Raw genomic sequence first — 20,589 nt, 5'->3', positions numbered from 1 at the left:
ATTTTGTACATATAGAGGGACAAGCTGCTCTTGTCACAAGTAGTTGAAAGCAGTGGACTGCAAGAGCTTTCATACATTTTGATTTCACTCTGAAACAAATTCTATGTACAACGATATTTTATCAATCTGAAAAAAAATTTTATTTTTAGATATGTTTAACATTTTTTAGTAACATATGAGTTTAAAGGCCTTATTGTTTAGAGTTACAATAAAGTCTTATATTGAGAAGGACACTAGATAAGAGGGTATTAAAATAGGGTTTTTAACTTCCTGCTTACTTAAAATAGCATTTTGCTTACTTTTTTCAACATTTAATTAAACCATTCATTAATTAAGCCATTACTCTGAAAGGTATTATGCGTTCACTTTTGTTCCACTTACAAGTGAGTCTTAAGTTATCAAATTGTGACTCAATAATCATATGAATATTGTATGAATAATTATATAGTATGTTTAAAGCATCAATACATATATGTGGAGGTTTGTGATGTTTTGTTCCTCTCCACTGCTGGGGCTAACTCAGACAGACAGCTGTGCTCACAATGACACCTCTAACGAATATTTCACATGTACAAGTTAGATCTGCTTAATGAATTCCCTGAAGATGGAGATACATTAGTTTGTTTATTTCAAGTGGATTTTTTTGTAAAATGTCTTCACCAAACAAAGAGTATAAACAGAATCTTTTGTCAAAATGAAACTGTATTCAATGACAAGCAGGTTTTTTTATTATTACTTTTTACTTTGAAACATTGAAATGCAACAGGATGTTTTATTACCACACAAACAGGATGGTTACTTATGATTAAAGAAAAACGAACGGCAGTAAAAAAGAAAAAAAAAAAAAAAAAGGATTTATCCAGTATATTTGAGACCCAGTGTCCTTGCACAGCACATGACATGTCTGTTTGGCCATTTTACACTGTGTTACAGTTCATCTTCATACAGTTACAAGTTATAAATTATACGTTTACCTACCTTGCTTAATAGAAATTAAAAACAGTTCTAGAAGAAGAGTGGACTGTTGTGTGTCTTTGGCATAAATCTGCACTCTTAGGAAAAAAAATCAGTTCTCGGAGGAAACCTTTAAAAGTTCTACCTAGCAACCTAAGACTGTAACGTTAAGAAATATGTAACAGTTCCAAGAATCCTGGAGAACATTTTTTTTCCTGCGAGTGCATAATATTGTTGCTATTGCTATCAATGAAGAAACAGACAGTATTTTGATGTGGTTATGGAGTTCGAATGGTTTTTAATTGCACAAGTGGTCTGTCTCAAGTATATCAGAGATTTGCCAATCCTGAGCATAAAAAAATTAAGTGCAACACCTACAATTATATATTCACACACAATCACATGTATCCAGCTATGCTATACCTAAAGCACGTAGCTAAGAAGACTTGAGGGGATACGCCATCAATTTTACAAAACACTAAGCATAACAACTGAAATTATTAAGGTATTTGAGGTACGTAGCTGCATTTCCGAGGTATTTCCAGCAGTCTGTGACTGCATGGCATCTCAGCAACAGTGTGACATCAACCAGCGATTCAGAGACAGTCCAGAGTATAGACATGATTAAACATTCAAACCCCCTGCACCATCACTTACTGCTCTACACTCACAGTCTATAAACATAACCCTCTTAAAATTTGTTCTAGAACATTTCAGCAGAGCCAGAGTTGAACAAGTATGTTTTCATGTGGTCCACCTCTCCTGGGACCACAGAACTCAGCCCACAGACATATATTCATTCATTCTGTAATAAAATGAAATGAAAATAAAGCATTCCAAAAATCAAGAAAAGCTGTTACAATTGGTGGATTATATGGCTTACAGGAAAGATTTGAATATAAGAAAAACTTAATTGTTATATGGTTACACTATAAAATAATATCATAGTAAGTGATATTGTGAATTTATTTCTTATTATGAAATTATTATAAATCAAAAATGAGATAGTTCAGACTGATTTTAGATGCTTTAACTCACTTGTTTTAAACAATGTTTTTGTTCTGTTGGCAGACCATTTGCTTCTTTATAGAAATAACTGCTTAATATTACTGGTATCTACCAAAAAAAAAAAACAGACTATTTTATGCTTCAGATTAGTAAAGCATGTCTAGAAATAGGTTTAATGTCGTATGGTTTACTGTAATGTTAGCATTGAAAAGACTAGATGAATCAGACTGAATTCCTTGCAGTGCTATTACTAAAGTAAACAGAGGATAATATTATTATACTCAATATAAATGTATAAATTATTTATCTGTGGCCCCATCCTGTCTGCAGCCTGTACAATGTTAAATAATTTAGATCTTCACATTTGTGTTCCATTTTGTTTACAGCCAAATGAAGCAATGTGTCTCAGTGTCTGGTAGATGTGTGGGAAATTAACTTCCACTTATAACTTAGTGGACAAATTGTGGTAAATCCACTGGTGTAACCTATTCAGATGAGTTACATACATTACTGCATCTTTCCAGAATTGACAAGAAATTAGTTGGATTATATTTGGATATATTACAGAGACAAAAAAATGCAGGGGAAGAATTAAAAACATACTGTGCTTTGTTACAATTTTTTAAATGCTAAAAGCTTTTCCACAACACATCATGGTGCCTCAGAGTCAAACAATGTGATGTGAGCTTTTCATCCATTTAAGCATTAAGTCAAAAAAAATTCTAGAATATTTTACTGACTCTACAAAAAAAAAGCATTTTACAATAAAATGTACAAAAAAAATAACACTGTTTGTAATCAGGCCTAAATAACAGAACAGATTTAAATCATACCTACATTGTGCAAACACGTTAATGAGCTACAAACTGTAAAACAAGACGTTAGTTACTGGCAGCACATACCCTTTGGTCTGTTACAGTACCACACTTTACATCACCAGTAAGTCTTGAAACCTGTTTATTTCAGGCTTGTATGCAATATTGCATAGTTTTCTATCTGTAGCAAATTAGGTGTAATGCAGGGGTGTCTGATCTTCAAGCAGGAGCCACACCTGATTCCACCTGTTTCAACTGAACTTGGCTTTTACTAGACATTCAGGTATGGCTTCCACTTTGTGGGAATAAATACCCACACCAGCCCATTTTTGGAGAAGACTGAACACCCCTGGTCTAATGTAAAGGCCTCTGTGCCACTACACATCTCACCACTCATTGGTTCAGGCAACTTGAAGGTGAAATTTCATTAATGTTAAACAAAAAATGTTTTTAAAACTGACATGCAAAATGTATGTGCCCTTGGAAGGTTCACTAAGGCAGCATTTGATTTTTTTTTTTTTTTAATCATTGAACCAACATTTTATTTATCTGACTGTGAGCTAGCTACTGTTAGATTGTCGCTCAGTGCCATAGGGGTAAAAAAGACAGCTTGCCAGTTTCACTTTACTTTTACAGCATTCAATAGTGCAAATTTGAGATTATCCATTTCCTTTAAGCTTTCAAGCCCCCACAAACACTGAATCACAGATCTAATGGCTGTTCTGTCTCATCCGCCTTTCACAACCTTCAGCAACACTGGCACCAGAGTTTATCTGTACTTCTGGTTATATATCTACGCATGGCTTATTTGAGTTTGAGTCCACCTACATTGAAAGACAGTTTGCAGAGAAAGTACACAAAAGTACCAAGCAAACACTATAAAATTCAACATCACCTTTCTTATGCACAGACGGAGTAAGCCTCTTCTCCATGACCGACACTGCCATTGGCTGCATCTCTTCTGCATTATTCTGTGTACATATTGATGTCCTGTACGTATATAATAGACCACATGTGCTGTGTGTTATTAGGAAAACATTAGAGAAGCAGCAAAGTCTTGCATAGCTCTATAACGTCCAGAGCCTTGAAGACTTCCATCCTCAATGAACCAGAACTGTTCCAGTGTATTAAGTAGAAAAATAAAACATTCACATCGTGGCAGGTTTGTGATGTACACAGTTTTCTCAGTAGCTCCACTGCCTGGGACGCTTTGCTCTTTCATATTAATATTCTTCATAAAGGGCTCCCTGACAGCAGAGTTAGAGCTAAAGTACCCCAAAATACTCCAAAATACCCTGACCTATGCTATATTGGTTTTAAGTGCAGCTCAAAAAATCCAACATAACAAAGCAGCAACAAATGTCTGTCCGCCTGATCCTTATATTATGGACTGATATATACTCACCAGCCACTATAATAGAAGCAAAACTACACCTGCTCATTCATGCAATTGTGTGACTTTACCAGTTATACGGACTGATTTGAGTACTACAGAAACTGATGATGTCTTGGGATTTTTACACTTAACAGTCTCTAGGATAGGCTATAACATTTGTTGGCTAAGAATAAGAATCTGAACCTACAGTAGGCAAAAGACTCGATGAAACTGGACAACCCAGTATCACAAAAACATCACTTGGACTTTTTCCAGTCTTTAACTGTTCAGCGATTCCTTTTCTGTTGGAGCCCAACTGCATCCAGGTCATAATTTTAATTTTGTTTTATTCTTATTTACGTTTTTATGGCCATCGTGTCAATTTAAACCAATCTGGCAATTTTTCTATGACCTCACTCATCAGCAAGGTATTTCTGCCCAAAAAAATGAATGTTTGTTATTTTTCGCACTATTCTGGTAAAAACTAAACATTGTTATGGGAAAATTCCAGAATATCAGCAGTTTCTAATATACTCAAACTAGCCATTTTGGTCCCAAAAGCTCTGCCAAAATCTCAAGTCAAAGAAATCAGATTTCTTTCCATCATTCTAACATTTGATGTGCATATTGACTGAAGCTCACCTAGATCATGGCACATGATAGTCTGATCATGTGTTCATGTGTCTCTATTCAAGTCGCCACTGAGTATATATGAGTGGCTCCATACTGCCACTGCCACTGAGAAAAGAGGAACAAATCAGGAGTTTGTATAGCAGACAGAATTTCACAATGGCTACAACATGCACTTGCTGTAACATCTTCAGTGACTGGATTATGGCAAATGTTTTGTTTCTGGCTTTGGAAATCTTTTTACATAGTATCAGCTGTAGTAAAACAGGACCAAAGTCTGCATGTACCGTTTAAACATTTACGCACATGCTAACTGCCGTGTAATGTCATTAGGAAGAAATCTGTTGTGAGTCCTTTGAGGAAATTCACAAAATTTAGGCATAGTGTGGCATCACAACCAAACCATTTCTGCAAAATAAATAAAGTATCTCACTGATTTCTTTTATGTGCTATAATTGTTATTATTTCAGATGTTCCAGGGTGAGACTGCTAAGGGTTTTGTAATATAAAAACCATTGTAGATGGCTGCAGAAGACAGAAGAGTGAATGTATATTTAAACACTCCTTAAAGTTTAAAAAGACTTCTGACAAGCAGGGACAATGCTGAAGGTATGTAGCCTGACAAATAAGAGCCATTACTGTCCAAAACAAAAACGGATTAGTCTCCAGTTTTTGTTCATTTTGATGTCCATTAGCTGTATCGTCAGGTCTCACTGCATCACCTTATTCCACATCGTCACATCATGCTCTTCCTGTATTGATTTTGTTGTGGGCTCTTCAGCTTGTCACTAGGGCAGGAGACCTCCTCCAGCTGTCTGCACAGCACTCTGATTTCCTTCACCTCCTCCAGCACATCCCTAGCCTGTCCCCAGGCACTTGCTGCCTCCTCCAGCAGGCGTTCCACTTCCTTGCCAGGGGCAGAATTCGCACCACAAACCTGGCTGTGACCCCGCGCCTCACACAGCAGCTCCTGAGTTCTATCCAGTTTTAACGAGATGAGCTCCTGTAGCTGGCAGATGGAGTGTGCGGGGGCTGAGGCTGAGCAGTGTGGGATTGATCTCTTAGCATCTGTGTGAGAGAGGATCTCATCCATGGAGGCGCAGCGGTTCTTGTCCGCGGATCTGAACTTCTTTCCAGCCCTGGGGGTTTGTGCTTGGCTCTCACACCAGGTCCAAGAGCTTTCACTTTTGCGTGGCAGGCTCTGAGATTTGACTGTAGCTTCATAATCCAAAGGTAGAAGTTTACTTGTGTCCACTCTGGAGTTTGCAGATTTGTTCTGGTCCTGTATCTCAGTATCTTCTTCCTGAATGAGGTCAAGGGTCAGCATACCATCTGATGTAGATGTTGAGGCCTGAAAAATATGATAAAACAACAGAAAAAAATAATAAAACAAATGCACATAATAGCGAGTTCTATTGAAAAATGTTTAAGAGAATGTGTTGCACATAACAGCTAGTTATGTAGCTCTAGGGTTAAGATATGGACATCTCACCACAGCCAAAAGGTGCCCACGGGTGGGAAGACGGCGTGTGTGTGGGATTTTGGCTCGGTCTCGCGTGGGATGAACCAAACAGCTTTCACCTTCCACTGTAACCTGAAAGGTTAGCCAAAGGGACATACAAAGATTAGAATAGATCAGTCACATGTATTGGCATTAAGTACAAATATCCCTGATTTGACCTCTAATAACCCACAATATAATTTGATATTACAATTTATTTTGCATGTATTTACATATTGTATGCTAAATACTAAAATAAATTCATACATATATTCAATAACTCTTTTAAACACATCTTTGCTGTTCCACATAATAATCCCAGTTTAAAACATTTCATGACTGCAATAAACATGCCAAAGAACAGTATAAGAAGAGGTGTTATGTTAAGCCCATACAGCTCTAGTGTAAAGGCAGTCATGTGTGAAACTGCAGTCTCTGAGGTTTAATTCCTAGATTACAGGGACAATCTGTTCACAGCAGACCTGGCTTTGTGTGCTGACTCCATCCTCTCCATCCTTTCCTCTCCTGTTGAGTGTATGAGAAGAGCTAGTAGCAAGTCGGCTCTAGTGGAAAGTTTTCATGCCAGTCAGGAGATGCTCTTCACTCAGCAAACAACGAAGACTCAACTATGAATGTTCCCTTAACTCAAGATTATTTCAGTGGAAGCACTGTCACAGCCATTTGACTGCTCAGTACATCATATAATAGGTGTAGTCACTGCTACTCAATCTGAGAAATGCACAGTTTAGCTGGGGAAAAAATGCAACTCTAAAATGCCATTTTGAGTCAGAGGTAAAAAAAGAAAAAGTTATATAATAAATACAACTGGTATATTTAGCTGTTGCATCTTTTAGCTCATTGCAGTTATAATACAATATACTATTGACATACCTGAAAATTTAAATGGCCCCATTAGAAAATAAGGGACATGAGGATAACAATGTGTGTTTGTACTCTTTACTGCTTTCTGAACATCTTTAGAAAATGAACATCAAAGGAAGGAGAGAGACAGATATTTGTGCGCGTGTTTGTGCTTGCATGTTAAATTCACCTCGTCCAGAATGCGATTTTTGCCCCTGGTGATGGCAATGTTTAAGGCATTGATCCATGACTCTTTTTCCTCGGGACTGACAGCCAGGAAAACCAGATTTGGAACCTAGGGGACATACAAACACTGATGATAAATGTACACTAGAAACATTATATTTTATATCTTTCATTTTGCATTTTGCACCATCTTAAACCTTTTATCTCATAAAATCTATTATTATGGTCAACAAGCAAGTGCAGCAATAAAGTATACGATTACTGCGTTGTTTATTCACAGGTCAGAAGAAATACATTTTCAAAAATGAGTTAGAAGAATGAGTTAACTAATATCCAATTAAAATACATTTAGATTTCCTGTAGGGTGTGTACTTTTTACTTTTTTATGTGACATGTTCTAACCATAACTGTGTTCTTTGTTTTTATATGCTAAAGATAGTTTTGCAGTTATACAGTAGACAGGTGGATTTTTTTTTATAATGTGTGGTAAATTCCACTCCAAACAAGAACATTTTTTAACCAAAATCCACCTACAACATCTGATGTAAAAGTGTGTGTATTTTTAAACACACAAATTTCAACTGAGTATAAACAGGAAACAACTGGCCTATACTCAACTAATTTAGCACTATGCTGACATTATACTGCAATTTCTGCTTCCACCCACAAAAAAACAGGGCCTATAGAGCCATGTAGTTCAAACTTCATGCTACACACGCAAAAAAACTGAGCAAAAGGCTATAATAACATGATGCAAAACTAAATATTCTAAATGCAAAGCTCTGGAGACTGCAGCAGTCCACACAAAATACACTGCTTCAGCTGTGCATTTCTCAGTGCTGTCAATTTCCAGAGAATAGCCTCAAAGGTATACTATATAAGCATATGTATTTTATTGCTGTCTAAGCAGTTTTGCAACGCCAAAGGAATCGGTCTTTACCTTTACGCCTACAACAGAAATGTGCACAGCCAGTATTGTCTTATGATCTGCAACTTGGCATAGAAAGAGAACATCAGCAGTATTGGTCATTTCCTCCACAGCCTGTGCCATGTATTACAGCATGCCATTATAAAGCAGTGGTAAACTTTAGCCACGTGGTGGCATGTGCTGCTGACTTATTCCACTCGTACCTCTTGGGATTAACCACCTGCTCCAGTGCCGGATTTCACTAAATCGGTCTTAATGCTGAGCATGTGACCAGTTCAGGTAAAATAACTGTTGATGTTTGGGGATAGCATTTTTGCGGTAATCACTGGCATGAGATGTGTTTTTGTTTTAAGGGTGTCACATAAACAGGATGACTGAGGACAAAAAGGTGATTAGCTTTCTTACTGAAATCTAATAGTACAAGATGTTGACAAAGATTGTGTATCACTTCTTTTTTTGTTGTCGATCACTCATTACTTATCAGATTAATTTTTTTTAAATTAGCTACTTTTTCAGTAGAATTGAAACTGAGAATTGAAGTGTCACTATGTCTACAAAATATTTAGATGCTGTAGTTTGCACTGAGCTTTCTTTTTCGTTTTGTTTTGATCACAGGTCCATTCTGACCATTAGCCAAGAGACTGCATTACTCACTGTGTTGCCTGGTTGGCGGGTGCACAGCAGAGTAAACTTGCTGTGATTTTTCTTGGTCCGACTCTTGGCCTTCCGAAGCTCCTCAGACCTCTCATAGTCTGTAAGGTCCACCACATCCTGAAATTTCTTCTCATCCTTCACCTAAGAAGAGCCATAGATTTAAATACAATCTACCCTTTCCTTCTTTTTACTGCTAATTTTCCCATATTTGAATGATAATAATGTTGGAATCCTAAGGAGTCCTGACCTTTAGACTGAGGAGGATTACAGCTGAATCTTGGCTAGTGTAAAAGGGGTGGGAGGTTTAAAATCCTGTGCCAAACTGAAATGAAAGTCCTACTGTGTTTTCCTTAAGATATTTTAGCCAAATTTACTTGCTCTGAACAAAACCTTTTTATCTGTTTAATTGGCCTCTTTATGGTAAAATTGGGAAAAGAAATTCCAAAATCTATTACTTGAATCCAAACAATACAAGCAAAAACCCACAGCATAATATTCTTCGGTGCTTGCTTAACTTGTCATCCATCAATAGCTGTTTTGAAACTCAAACTTTAAACAAATTCAATGCATGCCCTCAGTCAACACTTCAATGTCATGCCCTGAACACCTGAATGCTAGGGCAAGATTTGACAGGAAGCATGATAGACAAGTGGCTAGAGACACATCCTTGTACTGATTGGTTTCATGTTGAAAGTTTTTTCACAGAACCAAAATGTGGTTTTACCAAATACTACAAAAGTGTGTGTGTGTGTGTGTGTGTGTGTGTGTGTGTGTGTGTGTGTGTGTGTGTGCGCGTGTGTGCGTGTGTGTGTGTGAGTGTTTTTGTGTGTGTGTGTGTGATTGTGTCTTGCAATAAACAGGCATCCTTTCCAGGGTGTAAACTGCCTTGTTCTCTAGGACAGACTCAGGTTCCCAGATTCCCAGTAGGATAAGTAGTGTAGAGAATAGATGAATGGACAAGATACATGGGCCTAATTTAAATGGACCACACTGGGCCAGCACTGTGGCAGTTTAAGTCCTTGGCAACAGTTACAGTGCAAATGACACTACTTAGATATAATCAACTTGCCAAAAGGCAATCTAAGGACAAAGCTGCATTTGCAATATTTATACAGCCTGCAGCTTATCACCCTCAGCTCTGGTCATCGAGACAGGGACGATTATCAGTCAGCTTAGACGCAAAGCTGCTTGTGACAGTCGGTCAGATGCTGAAATTGGACTCTGTTTGTTTTCAAAGCCTAAGCAGTTTCACTGTTTAAACCATATGAAAACTGACACTTATTAGCTTGAAAATTGCAAGTGCTAAGTGTAAAAAGTCTTTCAGGGACAGTTTGTGCACTTTTCTGGACATTTTTTTCCAGAATCATCTAACCTACTGGTGTCAAGACATGAGAATAATGATGCTCAATGTTATGTCATCCATTGCATTCATGGCTTCAAGGACACCTTACATATACACCAGTCAGCCAAAGATTTTATACCACTGACATTTGAAGCGAATAATATTGATTTTCTTGTTACAATGAATCTGTTAAGAGTTGGGATATATTACTGTTGATTACAAATCAACAGCCAGTTCTTAAAGTTAATGTTCTTAACCAGTTCTTAATGTGTTGGAAGCAGGAAAAAAGACAAGCATAAGGACTGAGCGACTTGATGGCATCTCCAAAACAACAGCTCTTGTGTGGTGTTTCTGGTATGCAGTGGTTAATACATACCAAATGTAGACCAAAGGCTAGCTTGCCTCGTTCAATTCCTCAGAAGAACTACAGTAGCACTAACTACTAAATGTTAATGCCAGTGATAATAGAAAGGTGTCAGAACACACAGTGCAGCACATCTAGCTGTGTATGAGAATATGTAGCTGCAGACTGGTCAGATTGCACATGCTGACCACTGTCCAAAACTGAAAGTACCTAAAATAGCCACATGAGCAACAGAACTGCACTATGAAGCAATGGAAAGAAAGGCGTGGTCTGATTAAACGTGTTTTCCTTAACATCGTTTGTGACGCTCTGTGCAATGTTCTGCTGGGAAACCTTGGGTCCTGGCATTTATGTGGACCAAGTATATACTTACTGACCAAGTATATTCCTTCATCTCAATAATATTCCCTAATTGCATTGGCCTCTTTCAGCAAAATAATGTACCCTGCTGCACTGCAAACTGTTCAGGAATGGTCATGAGCAACATGACAAAGAGTTCAAAGTGTTGAAATGGCCTTTAAATTCTTAAACTAATAAAGCATCTTTGAGATGTGCTGAACAAAGAACAAAATGACAACTTACAGAAGGATGGTTAAGGTCTTGGTGATACCACAGCACACCTTCAGAGGCACAAAGAGAACTACACAATATTAGGCAGGAGGTTTTACTCTTATGGCTGATCAGTGTATATTCCAAGCACCATTCCAAAAATAAATAAAAATGTCTAGGAATCAGTTATAGTAGACCCTGGTGGCAGCAGTGTACAGCAATATGTTTGGACATATTATCAAACATGCAGCAACTCATCACTGTCTTTAAAACTGACCTTATTTACACTTACATTTAGTCATGTGGCAGTTATTCTTATTCAGAGCTACTTCCAAATGTTGTGTACCACTGCACTGTAATCAACAAGTCCTCTCACACTTTTCACTGTGAAGCTACTCATCTCATATTCCTGGAATAATTCTCAAAACCCACGCACTAGCACTCAACCCACTCATCAGCAAATCTTTCATCTGCAAAATCCACCCTTATTTTTCTATGCCTCATATGTCCACTGAACCAAATCTTTCTATGTCATTTCTGTGCACTAAACTTTACAGAAAGATATACAGTCTTAAGATGATTCCTTTAATCAAAACTGAACTGTCTTCCGACAAATGCTAATTTAGTTAAACAATTGTGACAGTATACTGAAATGATGGTATGACATTAGTATAGAATTAGTAGCATTACTTTCAACTATACATACATACTTTCATGTGTGCACATTACTTAAATGGTTTACGAGATATATTTAAAGGGTGATTGATCTGTTTTGCTGAACTACCAGACGCTCAAGGCAGGTTTGTTGTTTAAAAGATGTTACATTACATTTGCACAGTTGTTGCTGTCACATAGTATCTCATAAAACCCTCTTTAAAAATGCTACACTGTAAATTATAAAATGAACGTAAAAAAAGGACAGGGTGTGCTGTTATAGGAAAATAATCAATGATAGGGTGGTGTGATGCAACCCAATGTGAAATGGAGGCCCAAAGTTTATTAATTTCCACTAATAGGAGGCACCAATATGCTTTAACCCACTTATACCACATCAATATGCCAACTCTAACAATATTGATTAATAAAAAATTACATATATTATTTTTTAATAATTGTTTATAGTTAGACGTGTCTGTTGCGGAATATGTATACACACTTGTAGATGAACTACAAAGCCTTCTACCCTGAAAACTTTCCTGTGTTTGAAAACTGGAAATTCTAGCTGTTTAATCAATTTATGAGGAGCATCCCCTGTGTTAAAAATGTTACTATAGAAATGTTAACCAGGCACATTAGTAGAAAGCTCTCATTTGCCTTGAAGCCAAGCTGCTATTATAGGAAATGCATTAAAATTTAACAGTAGGTCAGGATTCATTCATACAGTTGTTGTTGATTTATTCATGGGACTATGAATTTTAATATATTGGGAATTTAACTGACTGTTGTAAATATCACAGACTATTACATCAGTCTGGCTACTTGCTTTTATTGTAAGGACTCACAAACAACTCAGTAAAAACATTTCCAGCTGCAGATTGATCGATTCCGGAGGAAATTCACTAGTAAATCTTTACTTACAAACTGAAATAGTAATTGGGTTGTAGCTAAAATCACTCTCTGAGAATCAATGACTAAAAAGTTTGTCACCTCTCATAACTATAATACTGGACATCAGAATTTATTTTTTCGTTCTGAGTCACTTGCTTTTGTCCATCACACCATCTGCTATGGAATTTTGTGGTTACCACAACATACATCATTCAGATCTTCTAATACTTTGTACTTTTGTCACAATCTTTTGGTCAAATGCACAGAAAACATAATACCAGTATATAACAAAGTGGAAGTGAAAATGTGGAAATACATTTCAAAAGCAGAACAGAGACCTTTAAAACCTACAAGAAGCAAACCTTATTTGGATAAGGAACTGGACATTCAGGAACCAAAACTTTTTTTTTGTTTTTGTTTTTGCTGTCTGTTCCTTTTCATCATGAGTTTAATAAATACTCTTGGACTAACTTTGAATTTTTTATAAAGATAACTAAAATATTAAGTTAATTGAGTTACCATTTTTCTAATCATGTCTGGAAAAACAACGCATAATATCCAGTGTATCCATGATATCCCACAATGCATTATGTTCCAGTAGGATGCATTCTAATCAATAAATCTAGTCAGGGATCTCTAACTGTTAAACAAATTCCACCGAGCACTCAACAATACATATATCTTTGATCATGGTGGGTTGTGATTTTCATCAGTGTAACTAAATTCAAAAATTATTGACTTCCTGGCTACACTTCAAATATGCAATGATAAAAAAACCACTGGCTTAGAAAATGCAGAATACTCATAGTGAACTTTACAGTTTGAACTGAATAAAGTTCAGAGTCTTTTCAGACATAGTGATAGATTATTGTAAAGATATTGGTGTAGCTAGTGGAAGCAATGACAGAAAAGACTTAAAAAGGAAAAGATTGAGATATTTGAGAGATACACAGAGCCAGTTGTTGCGAGTTGTGTGTTTTTCTTCTGATTGACTGCTATTTATTGGGCTTTACTAGATTATTTGTTATCCTCCCAAAATTGCTATCCTCCAAATCTGCCATCTTATAATGTACTCTTCAAAGTTGGCTCAACAAAAAACAACACATAGACGTCTGCCCAAGATTCACTACAAGTGCTTGGATGTAGCATTGGTGTGGATGAAAACTTTTTAAGCAGCTACGGGACACATTAAGGCAGTTCTACAAATGAAATCAGTTTAGATGTTACTGAGCTTCTTAATCAGGAATCAGTGTAGTGTAACAGCCTGAATAGAATAAAAGCTTGCACCCACACAAATACTTTCTGGATCATAATATTAAATCATGATTCCACTGCTGTGTCTGAATTTTTAGAAGGAGAGAGACTCTTCAGAAAAAATTGTATAGAGGGTGTGGAACTGCAGGGACTGGGTAGACTTCTTCTATATCTAAGTTTGGCAGAGAGAGGTAAGCGAGATCATTAACACTCAATGGCTTTAAGCACATATTACAAAAATAGATTTCTCACACTTCATCAAACACGACCAGTCAATAAACTGAACACTACAGCAAATATAATTTTCATTGCCTTATAGATATTATGATGAAGGCTAATGAAGGGTTTAAATTTGTTTCTAAGACTAGTGTAAATAGTAGGATAATACCAGTGTATAAATGTTTATTCTGAAACAATAAATTAATAAAAAAAAACGCAGTTTTCATTTAACTAAATCATTCCCTGAAAACATAGTTTGTTTTAATGAGTAGCTTGGCAAACTAGGTAACTTGGAGGGAAAAAAAGAAAAAGGTAAAGCTCCTCGTGTTGCTAGATACAAAAATTATGCCAGGCTTTATCAAGAATGCTGTTAAGAGCTTTACATATAAAATAGATTTTGATATCTTTAAAGCTTTTCTTGGCCATAGCAAAATGTGTTATTTATGTGTATTACCGTTAGTGTTCTGATGAAAATAGGAAAAAAGAACAACACCCTCCTATGACCGCGTGTGTATAAACTTAGCACACATACATCATTTCATCAGAAATACAACCACTATACTGGTTACTATTTTAGACCTGTGCATGTGTGATGATCATGCTGATACCAAACCAAAAACTAAGTAACTGTGAGAAGGGCATTCAAGACAGCATTAAACCACTGACAACAGGAAGAAACACTGCTTAGTCAGATAGAGTGGAGAGACCAAGCACCCAAGTCTCCCACGTCTGTGTCCAGACAGCTGTCCCACTAAGGAGACATCATTACATGCAGGACATCTGATCCCCTGCACAGAGACACTCCGGTACTGAGGTCATGTTTGTTCCCACACCCATCTAAAATGTAATAATGGATATTGTCTCATTTACACTGACCCACAGACTATCAGTCATTCTATCAGATTTAATGATTCTTAACACATTTTGGTAGAAACAGATTAACACAATCATCTGTCAACTAAACTGTCACTTTGTAAGTCTAAACACCAGGTTATCTGTGACTCCCTCATATACTTCCAGATGTCTCTTGGGATTAAAGAGCAATTTACCAACTATCCCTTTTTGGGGGTCCTCATGAAAATGTTGCTCATTTGTCCTTCACTTAATGAAAATGACACTAAAGCAACAGAAGCTGCTTGATTAATGGCATCTGTCTAGACAGCTGCAGAAAACAGTCACCAGCATGATGAAACATCAGTGTGTTAAGCACTAAAAGGGTCATTCCTCCCTGTAGCCACAGGCCATATGCTGGCTCGGCATTGTTTGATCCGATGCTGAGCACAGCAAACAGTTTTCTGCATGAGCATGACTCAAGTTTGTTCCATCTTCCCTTCCCTTCCCTTAGTGGGAAAAAGCAAGATGAATAATGGTCTATTTATATTGGCCATACTTACAGGAGCATGTTAAAGCCTTCAGGGCAAAAGATATATTACAATAAACATCAACATCTACATTTACTGAGACAAGATGAGAGGAGTTACAGTATATATATATGCGTCCAGAGTTGCAGAGAAACTCATCAGACCACACCTTTTTCTATTGCTCCAGCTAGCGGGGTTGTTTAGGAAATGAAGGCTAATTGCTACATCAGTTAGGGTTAAAATCATATTAATCAGTGCAGTAATTATCCAATGGAAGAATATTACCTATTTTTTTTCAATATTGGTCAGAAGTACTGGTAAGATATCAGGAAACAAAGTTATATATAAGACAAATGTTTGACAGCAACTTTGTTTCCTGTTAAATTCTGACCAAGGTAGTGTCACAATTGGATCAAGGTGTTAAAGTAATGTTGAAAGCCTCTTAAATCCTTCAGCCAGGCCAACTGCCTCCTGTTTTCCAGCAAATCCCTCTACTATTTTCCTTGCATGAACAAGTGACCATATGCAGCAAATACATAATTACTATTAATGCAGCCTTTAATGTTGAAGCATGCAATAGCATTACATAAACTTTACCATTTTTAGGATTATGATTCTACATATCTGAAACAGTTGTTATCATTTATATGTAATATATACTACTAATACCTAATGATCAGGGTTTGACGACTGTGTTGACAACTATTATAATCAAAACTAGACAAAATATAATAGGGAGACAGTTCTAACAGTGTACATTTGTGGGTATTTTTGTGAACTTCCTGTTTTGAATGATTAAACGAAAGCAGCAGGGTGAACTGTGGTTTAGGTAGTTAAATGCATTAGCTGTGTGAATGTTTCTCTCAACTTTGGGTCTTTTGCTGTTGTGAGTTCATGTCATAAAAGTCACTTATACTGTATCTCTATGTAAAGAAAACCATTTTCAGATAACTTTACAATTACACTTGTAATTCTGAGTTCTCTAATGTTTACTTTGGAAATAGCCGGTATGAATAAGCTCTGGTCATTACAAAACTGAAACTGTCACCTATTCATGTCACCATAAAAGGTTGTGTCTAGACACAAATTCACCTTAGCATTAGACAACCTTCTGTACATTCTGATACTTGACCCAAATATCTCAGTTTGAAAAAAGTAAGTATAATTTAATTGTTAAATAAAATTTGTGAAAGATGTAGGAAGTTATGCATCATTTCAACAATTTTATTTAACAATAAAACAAGTAAAGCAATTTGTTGTTTTAAAAAAGCAGATTGCATATTTCATTAAAGACACCTAATTAGGATAGGGTCACGAGGTTAGCTGGCTAACTCTGCTCAGCTCATTACATTTTCCCATAGACAATGTTGTCTTTCACATCAGGGGAGGACAGTTGCTTGCTTGCTTGCACAGCAAAGCAAAACAGGTGCACTTGGAAAATGCAGAGGGAATGAAAAGACTGCAAAGGAAACCAATTTTGTAACAAACAATTGACAGCTCCTTAACAACCCTCAGACCAGGTGTAAGGCAGATGACTGCTGACCACTAGGAGCCTGTGCTTGTGCAGGATTGCAACAGGAAACACTGGCAAATATCAGACCAAACAATGCTACCCTGCATTTAACCCAACACAATTATTATCAGCAAAGTTACTAAAGAGTGATAAACTTATGTCTTCACATCTACTGCATCAACAATGAACTTACTTTAAACAAAAAAAGGGACCCAGATTTCAAGCACTGTTTAACCAATTGGTGCACTGTTTAACAAAATGTAAACCTTAAAATTACAACTGTCAGACAAGTATGGCAAAAGTGTTTACAATGTAAACTATGTTTGGGTTTTATGTTGTATATGTAATCACATATTTTAGTGTTTGCTTATGTTGTATTTGTGAGTAGACGCTATGCTATATAAGTACAAAGGTTTTCTGCTAGCTTAATGAAAAACTATTTCAGCTCAGCTTCTATTATTTGTATAAAGTGCATTTGAACAAATATGCACAAAACATTCAAGTGTTACCTTCTGTTACTTATTGGTAAAGGCAAAGTGCTTTATTCCCCTTGTGTCACAACAATTTGCCAATAAATAAATTTTTTCTTTGATTAAAGAGTGACATAACATACTCATTTTCATTCATATTTACCGTTATAGAACATCCAAAAAATAAGTTCCTGTTCCTCTTATCACTTATTATAACAGCTATAAACAGTCATATTTTTAAATGTATTTATGTCGAACGTCCATCATGTGAGTCGTCGTTTAAACTCGTATAAAATGTCTCATTATTAAAACAATCACATTGATATAACATTTGCAGCTGGAACTGTGTGATCTGTGTTTATGTATTATGAAAATGAATCTACAACCTCTGACCAATCAGAATAAAGCATTCAACAGCACTGTGGTAAAAATAGATTTGACCCCAACTTATAATATATACTTATGATATTTGTCTATGATATTTATACTGTTCATGAGACAGTATTGTAACTCTTGTGTGGGCAGCATCACTTTTACCTATAATACTGATTATATATATTTCTTTTTTAAATAAACTCACCTCTTTCTCTGAGATGTACAGCTTGTCTCCTTTCAGCACCACATATCTGTTTTTCCAGATCTCCCTGAAAAGGCCTTTGCCACAGTACTTGCGAATCCATCCCACTTTGTCGGGTTGAGCAGGCTGCTGGCTGGTGTCCTGCAAAGCCTTCAAAAAACACACACACACACACACACACACACACACACACACACACACACACACACACAAACAAAACACTAAGAAATTAGGCTACATCCCTGAGTACTGCTCCTGTGGGTAGAATACATCACAAATTTGCATAGGTTAAGGGGTACACATACACACACACATACAACACACACACACAACACACTACCATTGCCTTTGTCATGGAGATCGTCCCATTCTTTGTGCAACACCAACTGCGAGCTTGACTCAGTGCTGAACTTTCCACAAGCACAAAACGGTTCTTTACTTTATGTAGTCCACTAATTCACAACAAAAACGAGCAAATGATGGAAAGTGGGTAAAAGCTTTGATGGAAAATATCAGGTTTGCAATAACAAATGAGTATTAATGATGTAGTCCAGCAGCCAACACGTACAAATAAACGCTATAATGGCGCATAACCGAGCAGATCGAGCATCAGCATGTGTGTTTCCCCAAATGTATCCAGAGACAAAGTGTTAAAACACAAAGGCGCGCGTTAGTTAAAGCCACAGTGACAATAGCGCCCACTCTTTTGGAGCTCGTACCCGATTCTCTGAATTGTTCTTCTTCATCGTGAGACCTTCGAGTTCCCTCTGATTAATCCCGTTTCTTTACTCTTATCTGTATTTTTATTTTTGCTTTCCGATGTAAGTCCAGTCTGGAAGAGAAATGGAAGACGATGTGGGAAACTAACTACAGGGTCGTGTCTCTTCACTCCGCCTCGTCTCTCCCAGGCGCAGCGCTTCACGTGTACTGTGATGGGCTTTGCGTTTGCCTTTTACGCATTTCGCGCATTCCCAACAATAGAAATCAGCTTTCTGGTTGCACGCACATCCGCGCTGCCATCGCTCTCCTCCGCCCGTTAGAAGTGTGTTCTCACACTTGTATGGTTTTGAAGAAGTTGCCGCTGTGCTGCTCCTGCTTGATGCTCCACAACGCCTCCTGTGTTCATCACAGCGCCATGATCACTCTGGAGGAGGAGGAAACTGCACACAACATTTTCAACTAAAAAAATTGTGAAGGCCTAGATAGAACACAGTAAGATACCTTTTAATAGTTAACCAGTACTGATTATATCGTTGCTTTAACCAAGACTCATCAATCTGAAGTGATGCTTTGCTTTGTTCTCACTAGTGATTAACATCATGGACTCTGAACAGGTCAGAACAAGTGCTCAGATTGATCCAGTGTAAGATATTGAGTTTACATCTTGACTGTGATTTACAGGCTGACAGCACCTTCTGTGCATGATCATGAGGGTTTCAGCTCAATTCCACTTCTATCAACTGGTTTGTAGTTTGTTGTAGTTTGTGGAATCTCAGGCTATAAAATTATAAAATCATGTTTATTACAGTTTCACTTACTGTCGTATTTCTTTCTATAGGTAACGCTGTATGAAGTAATGTATGTAGGCTATAGAAAATTTTGTCTTTAGTGAATTGCATTTGTCATTGAGATCATCCATTTCTTTGTATGACATATGAGGTATGAGTCTGTGCTAAACTTCACTAAGCAATTTCAGGACAAAATAGATCTTTACTTTATTTAGTCAACTGATTTACACGTGTATAAAAAATTCAATGCAAGGGAGCTGGAGTAATGGAATATGGCAGTTTCTCAGTAAGTTCTATAAACTGTTTCTAGTTCAGCAGTGAATATTTGAGAACAATGTATTCTTCTGAGTGTTCTACATTTTAATTATGTACTTGAGCTTCCTGGAATCACTGGCTGCTGTCCCCTCATGCAACAGTAAAATCATTCATGTGAAACTAATTACTCAGTTGTAACTCTTCCTCCTTAACTGGAAAGCTATTCAGATCCTCAATTAACTATTTTCTGCTTGTAAATAGACAATGTCCAGTACTATTGTCTATTTGGCTTGCAAAACATTCAAACAGTGGACATGAAAATCAGTTCACAGCAGTAAGTCAAAAAATAGCCCAGAAATTCAGAAATTCATTTATCCTGGTCAGAGTTTTCATGTATGCAGAGATCTGTGCGTGAGGCAGACTGGGACACCTGACTTTTACAAGGCAATATGCAATCACAGATTCATACACTCATTCACAGCAATCGGTGATTTAGATTCACTAATCTACCAAAGGGCATGTTTTTGTGGGTTTGGGAGAAACTGGAGAACCCACACAAAACTCACATGAACACAGGGAGAACATGTGAAACCCCACACAGACAGTAACCTGAGCTCAGTATCAAACCAGAGACCCTGGAGATGTTAGATCGCAACGCAGCCCATTGCACCACCATGCAATTAATCTATTTAACACCAATTGCACATAAAGTCATCT

General features: G+C 37.0%; 1 protein-coding gene across 4 annotated transcripts; it reads right to left on the bottom strand.

The window, feature by feature from the left end:
* Positions 1–1,221: 1,221 nt before the first annotated feature.
* Positions 1,222–19,221, bottom strand: plekho1b (pleckstrin homology domain containing, family O member 1b). 4 transcript variants are annotated; one of them, XM_060869789.1, is made up of 7 exons: positions 18,456–19,221; positions 18,113–18,259; positions 8,913–9,053; positions 7,335–7,439; positions 6,766–6,846; positions 6,275–6,376; positions 1,222–6,133 (listed from the first exon to the last, which is right to left on the bottom strand). In XM_060869789.1, the coding sequence occupies exons 1-7, from the start codon at positions 18,462–18,464 to the stop codon at positions 5,519–5,521; spliced, it is 1,200 nt and encodes a 399-aa protein (XP_060725772.1). In that variant the 5' UTR covers positions 18,465–19,221; the 3' UTR covers positions 1,222–5,518. The 4 variants fall into 4 exon arrangements, with proteins under 4 accessions (XP_060725772.1, XP_060725771.1, XP_060725770.1 ...); XM_060869788.1 differs by having other exon boundaries at positions 18,450–19,220; XM_060869787.1 differs by having other exon boundaries at positions 18,829–19,220.
* Between the last annotated feature and the right edge of the window lie 1,368 nt (positions 19,222–20,589).

This window comes from Tachysurus vachellii, chromosome 5 (assembly GCF_030014155.1).
Source record: "Tachysurus vachellii isolate PV-2020 chromosome 5, HZAU_Pvac_v1, whole genome shotgun sequence".
Lineage (NCBI taxonomy): Eukaryota > Metazoa > Chordata > Actinopteri > Siluriformes > Bagridae > Tachysurus > Tachysurus vachellii.
This window is presented reverse-complemented; position numbering and strand designations above follow the sequence as displayed.